The sequence below is a fragment of the Cynara cardunculus genome (assembly GCF_001531365.2).
Source record: "Cynara cardunculus var. scolymus isolate 2C chromosome LG 11, CcrdV1, whole genome shotgun sequence".
NCBI lineage: Eukaryota > Viridiplantae > Streptophyta > Magnoliopsida > Asterales > Asteraceae > Cynara > Cynara cardunculus.
The window spans coordinates 9,123,432-9,134,169 of NC_037538.1; the positions used below are offsets into that span (position 1 = coordinate 9,123,432).

The window sequence follows — 10,738 nt, forward strand, 5'->3', positions numbered from 1 at the left end:
CCAAATCTAACCGATGTGACACTCTAACAGTATGTCGATATAATTGTTCTTMTTCTTCCCCAATGTTACATCTCAAAATTGGAGCTTTTCTTCATTTACTTTCTCCCAAATGTTACAATCCACAAGTCAAAGCAACATAATTAACTAAATGTTACAATCCATAATTGGAGCTCAAATTGTGATATCTACTCGTTTCTACTATTAACAATTTTGAAACTGCACATTTTCAAAAACCAAATCTCAAAACTTCATGTTTTGAAGAAGCAAAACCAACTTCGATTAAATTCATATATCTGGAGAATATAAATTTGGTCTTAAGTCCTTGGATGAGAAGTTGGCAAAGTTGATTCTCCAAAATAAAGTTCTGATAATTAGTTCCCCTACATATAAATGAAAGCAAAATTGGTTCCATAATAACGCAATTTGTCACCCTATTTGAAGTAATAGACAACTTTAAAACATTGACATAAAATTTACGTCAAATTTTTTTAAAGCCTTTTAAATTACTTAAACTAAGAGGTCGTTTACCCGGTAAACCCTTATCTCTACATTCTACAAGAGTCAACATTCTAACTTACTTTACCTGGTAAGATTGTAATTTATCAAATCAGTATCGTAAGCAATAATTTACCCAATAAGCTCTTACCAGTTAAAAGTAATTATCCTCATTTATCGGATAAGACTCTCAATCATTATGATCGTTCTTATTGAGTAAGATTCTCGGCCTCTACTATAATAAATCCGGTAAAGTAAATGACTGAATAAACACTTATCAGATAAGCGTTTAATAAACGAACCCTAATTTGAGAAATATCTTATTAGTATTTGATGAAGACATATCACAATTACCCCACGACATGAACGAGGCTTTATTATTATTATTTTTTAAAGTTACAGAACAAATAAGTTTTTTAGGACGTGCAGAAACAAGTTAGATTAGGGTGGAGTGAGCCACCAACATTTTTTTGTCCATTTATTTGATTTTGTGAATAATTAATATCGTAAGTTATTTATATCTATACTATATTATAAAGTATTTGATAAAAAAAATTTAAAAATAACTTTTTATGCATAAAGTATTGTTTGTTATTGCATGTTACTTATAACTAAAGATTACAAGTAGATTGTGTGTAAGTACAACTTATTAAAGCTCCATATCTGAATTCGTGTAACTACATAAGTACAACTTATTAAAGCTCCATATCTGAATTCGTGTAACTACATGCAGATAAACATAATCAAATACATGATAAACATCTAATTTTAAATATAAAAAATTTAAAATATAATTAAGATCATTATTGAGTTCTAACATAATACTTAATTATTATCTTTATAAAATGTTATATTATTAAACCAAAAATAAATTATTTCATTATTAAACTTAAATTACTATACTATATTATAAAACATTTGACAAAAACTCTAAAAAACCATTTTTTATGCATAAAGTACTGTTTATTAATGCATGTTACTTAAAACTCAATATTACAAGTAGATTGTGCGTAAGTACAACTTATTAAAACTTCATATCTGAATTTGTATAACTAACTGCAGATATACATAATCAAATACAGGATAAACATCTCATTTTAAATATAAAAAATCTAAATATAATTAGGATAATCATTGAGTTCTAACATAATACTTAATTATTATTTTTATAAAATGTTATATTATTAAATCAAAAATAAATTATTTCGTCATTAAACTTAAATTAAATTATAATAAAAATAAATAAATTACATAAAAAATGAGAATTTTTAAATAGTTGATATGCTATAAACATTGATATTTTTTTCTTCAAATTTTTATGATATCTTCAAATTTATATAATATTAAAAAATAAAATCATTATTGCTTTTTAAAAACACATAAAATCGTATTATAACATCGACAGATACAGAGAATAAAATAAAACATTAAAATCGAGATGTATCTCGTTGCATTGCACGAGTACCCTTCTAGTTATATTGTGAAGTATTTGACGGAACTCTTAAAAAACAATTTTTATACATGAATTACTGTTTATTGATGCGTATTACTTAAAATTCAATATTACAAATAAAATTTGCGTAAATACAACTTATTAAAGCTTCATGTTTGAATTAGTGTAACTAACTGCAGATAAACATAACAAATAGAGAATAAACATCTCATTTTGAATATAAAAGATTTAAAATGTAATTAAGATAATAATTTAGTTCTAATAAAATACTTAATTATTATATTTATAAAAATATATATTATTAAATAAAAAATAAAAAAATAAATTAAAGAAATACACAAAAAAAAAACTTTAAATAGTTAGTTTGATACCAATATCAATAATTTTTTTCCTCTCATTTTTTATGATATATCTTAATATTTATATTTTTATTCAAAAAAACAAAAACATTATTGCTTTCTCAAAAACACATAAAATCGTATTATGACATCGACTAAGGCAAAAAAGTAAATAAAATGAAACATTAAAATCGAGATATATATCGCTACATTGTGTGATTCTCCATTATCATTATTAAAAAAACGATTCATTTTATAACAAACAATTTAAGACACAGATTTCGTACAAGTCTTCAACTATTTCACATGATTTACTTTTAAGAAATTTTCTTTCACTTCACATACTTTCTTAAACTAAATCTTATATAAAAGAATTTTTTTAATTTATCATTATTTTTTCATTTCAGTATGTGTGTATATGTATATGCTTGAGTTTCAGTAAGAAACAAAGTTACGATGAAAAACGTAAGAAAAAAATCTTTACAGTTGGATCAATCCTAAGGGAAATGTTAACAATAATGAGGTGCACCAAAATGCACGGGATCAATTCATTTCTAAAACGCAATTCATGTGTGGGTATGAAATTAAAAGTGTTCAAAGATTCAGATCTTTTCTTACGTTTTTCATCATAATTTCTCTTTCTCACACGATATTTCGCGCACACACACACACACACACATATATATATATATATATATATATATATATATATAACAGATTGTTATATTCAATAACTTTCAAGATGATTTCTTGAGTATTAAATGTTGATTATACAATATGGATCATGGTCTAATTACAAAGTATGTATGTATGTATATATATATATATGTATATATATATGTAATATGTATGTATATATATATATATGTATATATATATGTAATATGTATGTATATATATGTATATATATGTATGTATATATATATATATGTATATATATATATATGTATATATGTATATATCGTTGGGTTCACGTGAGACCAAAGGTTTTTCGTGAGACCCGTAAGACCAATTTATGTTYATTGATCAAATTTATGAATTAATGATCTAATGGTTGCAAAGTTGCAAGGTGGCAATTTCGTAATTAATGAGAAGTCTCGTGGCGTTTATAAATGTTCAGATTTGATAATTGTAAATCTAATCCAAGTGTTGAGAATTGGTCTTACGGGTCTCACGAAAAACCATTGGTCTCACATGATCCCAAGTCTATGTATATATATATATATATATATATATATGTATATATAAACCGGCTAAGAGGGCTAGGAGCCTAGCTTGCTCTCCTGACCCAAATAGAGGTGCTGGTCGCTCAACTTTTTAAAGTATTTGGTGAATTAATAAAACCAATGATACTGACAAGTGTTCTAGATGCTCCTTGCTTGCGAAAATGAATGGATCAGAACAGGGCTGAAGGATGAAAATGCTTACCCATCCAAAACAAAACGAGGAGAGGACCCAACAATCATACCACCTCACGGTTGAAAAAGCGTGTTAAAACATGACGTTTGATATGAGGTCGTCTATTTGTTTTACATATTCTACTCCGAATATATGTTTACTTTGTAATTAGACCACGATAATGACCATGATCCCTAGTATATAATCAAAATTTAATACTCAAAAAATCATCTTGAATATTATTAAATATATAATTAATTGTTATATTTTAGAAGAATACATTTATTATTTTAATGGTAAAAGAAAATATTAAAGAAGTTTGAACCACTTTTGTGGGATTAAAAGAAAGCACCAACACACGTGAAGAAATTAAAAAGTAGTTGCCTGCTGACCCCAAAATGCAAAGTTATAAATACATCTTCCCCAATTTCCATCCATCATCTCCTTCCATTTTCACATTCTTTCCATCCTTTTTACCCTCGAACCACTCTCTCTTTTGCTTTTTTCCGACTTCACTCCATCTCTAGATCCATCCCCAATTCAAATCGTAAGGTAAATTTCTCATCTTTTTACAGATCAGATCCATTCTGCATCTGGGTTTCCATTTTCTTGATGGGGTTTTTTGAGATTTTGCTTTTGATTTCATGTTCGTTTCTTGAAATTGTTCATGGGTATTATCTTCCCGGAAGTTTCCCCCATAAATACGACGTCGGTGATCGATTAACCGTAAAAGTCAATTCATTGACCTCCATAGATACAGAAATCCCATATGGGTATTACACCTTACCCTTCTGTAGACCTATTGAAGGCATTAAAGATAGTGCTGAGAACATTGGGGAGCTTTTAATGGGAGATCGAATCGAAAATTCTCCATATCGGTTTAAGATGTTCAAGAACGAAACCCAGATAGTTTTATGCAAATCCAATCCCTTAACAGCTGATGAATTCAAGACTTTAAAAGAAAGAATTGATGAAATGTATCAAGTTAACTTGAATCTTGATAACCTTCCTGCAATTAGGTACACTAAAAAAGATGAATACTTTCTTAGGTGGACTGGTTATCCTGTTGGAATTAAGGTTAAAGATGTTTATTATGTCTTTAACCATTTGAAGTTTACGGTTTTGGTTCATAAGTATGAGCACAACAACGTTGTTGGTGTGATTGGGACCGGAGATGGGGCCGAATTGATCACCCATGGCAATGAAACGAATAACGAAGGTTATATGGTGGTTGGGTTCGAGGTTCAACCGTGTAGCGTGAACCATGATATCAGTCTACTCAAGTACGCTCAACCGTACTCAAAATACCCCAAAGAGATCAAATGTGATCCTCTTTCAGTGGCTATGGCTGTAAAAGAAGGTCGATATGTGACGTATAGTTATGAGGTTTCGTTTGTTTTGAGCGATATAAAGTGGCCTTCGAGATGGGATGCATATTTGAAGATGGAAGGTGCGAAAGTTCACTGGTTTTCGATATTGAATTCGTTAATGGTGATCACTTTTCTTGCCGGTGTGGTTCTTGTTATATTCTTGAGGACGATTCGTAGAGATTTGGCTCGTTATGAGGAGTTAGACGAGGCTCAGAATCAAATGAACGAAGAATTATCGGGGTGGAAGCTTGTTGTTGCTGATGTTTTCCGAGCTCCAAATCATCCCGCGCTTTTGTGTGTTATGGTGGCGGATGGTTGTCGAATCCTTGGAATGGCGGTCGCTACTATATTCTTCGCTGCTATCGGATTTATGTCTCCGGCTTCGCGTGGGGCCCTCATTTCAGGTATATCGTGTTTTATGTTTGATAGCTTTATTTTTGAGAACCGTAACAATCATCTTTCTATGAATTACTCAAATAAATGTCGTGATATATCATTAATAATGAAAATGCATGATATTTATGGTGAATAGTATTTAATCACGAATAAGTTTTCAGAGTTTCTTAACAAATGAGATTCAAATTTTTGCAGGCATGCTTATGTTTTATCTGCTATTGGGAGTTCTTGCTGGTTATGTTGCTGTTTGGTTACAAAGGACACTTGACGCTGGGAACCCTCGACGATGGTTTTCCGCGGCATCAAGAGTCGCGTGTTTCTTCCCGGGTATCTCGTTCCTGATACTAACAATACTAAATTCACTTTTGTGGGCGAGTCAAAGCACGGGCGCCATTCCCTTTACAACGTTCATCGTTCTAATCTTACTCTGGTTTTGCATATCGGTGCCCTTGACATTAATCGGTGGGTTTGCTGCCACAAAAGCTCGGTATCTCGAGTACCCTGTTCGCACAAACCAAATCCCTCGTGAAATTCCCACTCCAAGATTCCCTTCGTGGCTTTTGGTTCTAGGAGCCGGGACGCTCCCATTTGGAACTCTCTTCATCGAGCTATTCTTTATCATGTCCAGCATTTGGCTCGGCCGTGTTTACTATGTTTTCGGGTTTCTTTTGGTCGTCCTTATTTTACTCGTGATGGTTTGTGCCGAAGTATCGCTTGTTCTCACTTACATGCACCTTTGTGTCGAGGATTGGAAATGGTGGTGGAAATCGTTTTTCGCTTCTGGTTCTGTTGCGTTATATATCTTTTTGTATTCAATTAACTATCTTGTTTTCGATCTCAAGAGCTTAAGTGGGCCCGTGTCTGCGATACTCTACTTGGGTTATTGTCTATTCATGGTGTTGGCCATTATGCTCGCCACGGGAGCTGTTGGGTTCTTGACATCATTGTTTTTTGTTCATCGTCTTTTCTCTTCTGTTAAGATAGACTGATATCAATTTTTTTAAAGTTGAAATATAGGAGAGATTGATGATTTTGATCTTGTTAATTTCAATAACAAACAAAGCTTTGACTCATATCATCGAATATGAATCATTAGAAGGAAGTTTCTCCCTTTTGCAACGTATTTTACTATGATTTCTTTATTGGTTTTAATTGGTAGTTGGTTATGCAGGTCGCACATTTTTTAAAGTTATTAAAAAACAATGTATATAAATATCAACTCAAAAATAATATTATACAACATTAATAATTATATATAATTATTAATTGGATATTAGTTGGAACATGATTGGATGGTTATCAGATTTGATCCGTTAAGTTTTATAGGATGCTGGACTGTCATCCAAGAATCGACCGATCTAATTTGGATGTTGAAATTTTGGATCTGATCCAATTACAATTGGATATATCTGATTATGGTCGGTCGGTTTAAATTGAATCAAATGACTTTATGCACCCGCAACAATGTAGTGTAGTCAGTGGTGGCGGCAGAGATGGCCAGTGGTGGTGATGGACAACGGTAATCGAGGCTTTGTTCGTATCTGATAATCGTGTGACACGTGAGACTATGATTTTCATGAGGTCTAGATCCATATCATATAACAAGGCTAACGTCAAAGGTGGCTTGAAGCATAAAGCATCATTAGATCGAATAAATGAAAAACATGGTTACACATCTTGCGGCAAAAATATAAAGAAACGAAGATTGTGAATTGTTTGAAAAGCAAAAGCGAAAGCAAAAACAAAGATGATTGAGAGGGAATAAAGTAACACCTATGTCTTCGCTTCTTTTTATGATTGCTTGTCGGCCATCCAACACCTTTTATTTTTCTAATTAATTTATTTTTATCTTTTTAATATAATTGTGTCACATTTTCTTTTCAAAAATGAATTGAATTATTTTTGAGTTTTCATAAATAAATCATATGATATTTAAATTTATACTAACGTTATTTAAAATAAAACATCATATGGGTAAACTTTCTTGAATAATGTCTACCATTTTTTAATTTAGGATTTTCTAAATTACAATGATAAGGTGGTTGAACTTTATTTAATATAAATTTTGTTTGATAAATTAAGTTGACTTTTTAAGAAAGTGGTGGGATTTAAGATTTTTGTCTTTTAAGGTAGTTGACAAATATAGAATGACCAAAAACTTAGTCGTTGTCGTAGATAACTTGTAAGGATGAAAAGACAGAGCCGATTGTTTTTGTGCTTATATGTTGCAATTCGAGAGCGTAAGAATGAAGCAAAGACCTTTACACCATTGTTTTCAACAATGGCAATAACAAGAAGTTGGGTTTGCCACCATTAGAAGGTTGAATGAGGGGTGGTTTGGGGAAGACGGAGACGATAGAAAATAAAGGGAAGATAGGGATGACATATTGGCATGGTTGTAGGTAAGGTCTTATGTAGAGAGCGTGAAGAAATGACGGTGAGAAGAGAGAGTTTTTCGTTCAAGTATAGGGTGGACGGTGACGGTGGCTATGATGGAGGTCGTCAGACAAAGAAGAGGCCACAAGGTGGGGAAGAAGAAGCGTCAATGTATGTCTTATGTGTGTATATTTAATGTAACAACATATATATCATATATGAAAATGAAAAAAATAAAAAAAATCGTAAAACGTCTTTATTTAATGTAGTTTTTTAACATAAATAATAAAATTATAATTACAGAAAGAATAGAAGAGTACATTTTAGGAAACCATAGGGAAAAAACATTAGTTTACTCTAGAAAAATTAACAATCGTTTTTAAGAAAGTTGGGGGTGGAAATGGAATGGAAAGTTAGGTCAAAGTTTAAAGAAAGTCAAAGATGTTCAAAACCAAATTAGTGGTCAAAATTGTTGACTAGGTCAAGTAAACCCAACGCAACCCGACCCATTTACTCGCTTCCCTTTATTTCCTATAAAGAACTGCTTCCTCCCTCTTCTCTCTTCATCCTATCTTTTCCTCTATGCTTTTTCCAATTTCATTTTCTTTTTAGATTTTAATTTCTTCAAATTCAAACCATGGGTGGTGTTGCTGTTCTTCATCCTCAAGATTCCCTCAAGGATCATTCTTCCCCCATCAAATCTAATCGGACGATTAAGTTTAATCATACTTATACCAATACCCCTTCCCAGATCCCTAATTTCATAGTATCCGATAGCCGGAGACGAACGCCGCCTACCAAAGGAACACGTAAGAAGAACGAACGAAATACAGAGACGGTTGAAACGTCTGCCGCCATGGCTTCTAAGACAGTCGTCATAGGACAGGTTAAGTTATTGAAACGTGGCGAAGCTTTGAACCAATCCTCGTCACCGAATCGGTTGGAACCGGATCCGAAGATGCCGTCGAAGCCGATGAAGAATAAGACAACAGAATTCTTCGCCGGATCCGCGTTTGCCGACTCACCCCCTCCGAGCTCCGTTCCGTTGCCTGGGTTTTTCACAAAGAATTTTGTTGCAGCCGCGAGTGTCGATCCCACCACCGACCTCCGACGAATCCTTGGTTTGAGCCTGTCTTAGAATCCGATATACAGTTAAGTTTCCTAATCATCGATTGCAACAAATTCGCTTCAGTTGCCACAATAATTTTGAGTGGCGAAGTTGGAATTTGGTAAGCAAATGCTTTGTTGTTAGTCTATTAGAGTTAGGCTTAACAGTAGGGTTTGTTTGTTGTGGGTGTGGGTGTTGTTCATATGAATCGATTGGGGAAACTAGGGTTAGGGTTTGATGGTGTGATGGTCAATATGTTTGAAGGGAGTCAAGTAGTTTTTTATGTGTAATTAAGGCTAATGTGTAATTACCATTACTTGTAATTTAATTTAACATGTATTTTGCTTTGTTCAAATTTGCTTCTCTCCACTCATTTATATTTGCAGTGATTCGATTAACGACTTGTTCTTGAAAACCTTTTTCTTCCGAGAAGGGGGAAGTTGAGAAAAGTAAAAGAAAATGGAACACCACAAAACAATAATGGGAAATAGATGGGAACCTTCAAATTTTATTGAATTTTACAAACTAATGAATTCGTCATTTCTTGATATAATGGAATTAATTGAATTTCATCTCCACCCACCACAACCATGCTATTATTGGTCGTCATGTTCTACCCCTAACCCCTCCCCCACACCACTACTGTCGTCGCCACCCACCTACCTTACTCCACCACTAAGTACCATGCCACCACTGTAACCTACCCACCTCCCGGTTACTCACTGTACATCTCTACTACGACCATGTTATTGTCGTTACTGTCACGCCCCTAACCTAATCCCCACCACCACACCATTATTGTCGTCGTTACAACTGTCACTCCCACCCTACCCCAACCCACCACTAACCACCATGCCACTACTGTTGTCGTCATACCTATCCACTCCCAGCCACCCGACCACCATACCACCACTTTTATCGTGACAGCTACCATCCCGTCACCTACCCCTACCTATACCTACCCCATCGTCCAGCCTCACCCACCCCGTCCCATCTTACCCTACTCCATCCCACCACTAACCACCATCTTACCACCATAGCCGTCATAGCTACCACCCACTGCCACACTTTAGCCCCACCGTCTCGCCCCATCTTGTCTGCCCCAACAACCCCCACCTATAGTGCAGTTGTGGGGCAGGGGTTGGGTAGGTGCAGGGTGATCGCTGTGATGACGACTAGTGACATGGTGGTTGGTAGGGTGTGGCCGAGGCAATGGGTGTGATAGTTCAAATAAAGACGATTGTTTCAATTCTTTTTGAAAGATTTCATTACAATTCCTACCAACCAAACGTGTAGTCTTTTTTACACAGTGTTTTGCTGTCAAGTTTCAAGTGTAAAAAAATGGTCTCACGGTTTTTATAAAAACAGTCTGGTCTTAGATGAATCCAACCACCCTCCCCCCACACACATACATACATATATGTATATATATATATATACATACATGTGTGTGTGTGTGTGTGTGTGTGTGTGTTCATAGTTACTAAACATAAATACAAATGAGTTATATAGAGATTGATAACATATTGAGGGTACATGATGGTGAATTTCTTATGTACATATTAATAGAGACTCAATACTAACATTAAATCAAAGAAAAGGATATCGGTTCATGAGGTTGAGTTGGATTTAGAAAAAAAAAAGTAACCCAATATCAACCCGATACTTGTGATTTGAAGATTTTACTACTCTATTATACATCTGGTTACTTCAGGTTGAGTTATTTCGTGTTGGGTTGGATTCGTGTTGATTGTGTTTTTGAACACCCCTACCTCAACCATTCCAACTACCTCACATTTCTGTT

At 33.7% G+C, this 10,738-nt stretch overlaps 2 protein-coding genes across 3 annotated transcripts; both read left to right on the top strand.

The window, feature by feature from the left end:
- The first annotated feature begins 4,160 nt into the window (after positions 1–4,160).
- LOC112522012 (transmembrane 9 superfamily member 11-like) lies at positions 4,161–6,498 on the top strand. Of its 2 annotated transcripts, XM_025131061.1 has the most exons (3): positions 4,161–4,408; positions 4,493–5,458; positions 5,646–6,498. In XM_025131061.1, the coding sequence occupies exons 1-3, from the start codon at positions 4,297–4,299 to the stop codon at positions 6,437–6,439; spliced, it is 1,872 nt and encodes a 623-aa protein (XP_024986829.1). In that variant the 5' UTR covers positions 4,161–4,296; the 3' UTR covers positions 6,440–6,498. The 2 variants fall into 2 exon arrangements, with proteins under 2 accessions (XP_024986829.1, XP_024986828.1); XM_025131060.1 differs by having other exon boundaries at positions 4,161–5,458.
- A 1,901-nt stretch (positions 6,499–8,399) lies between these two features.
- LOC112521316 lies at positions 8,400–9,289 on the top strand. Its single transcript, XM_025130096.1, has one exon. It carries the CDS (start codon positions 8,464–8,466, stop codon positions 8,962–8,964), a length of 501 nt encoding a protein of 166 aa, XP_024985864.1. The 5' UTR covers positions 8,400–8,463; the 3' UTR covers positions 8,965–9,289.
- Positions 9,290–10,738: the final 1,449 nt, after the last annotated feature.

Coding starts and splice junctions, on each gene's coding strand:
- LOC112522012 (XM_025131060.1), top strand. CDS start 4,297: ATGGGGTTTTTTGAGATTTTGCTTTTGATTTCATGTTCGTTTCTTGAA. Junction 5,459..5,645: donor GCGTGGGGCCCTCATTTCAG/GTATATCGTGTT, acceptor AAATTTTTGCAG/GCATGCTTATGTTTTATCTG.
- LOC112521316 (XM_025130096.1), top strand. CDS start 8,464: ATGGGTGGTGTTGCTGTTCTTCATCCTCAAGATTCCCTCAAGGATCAT.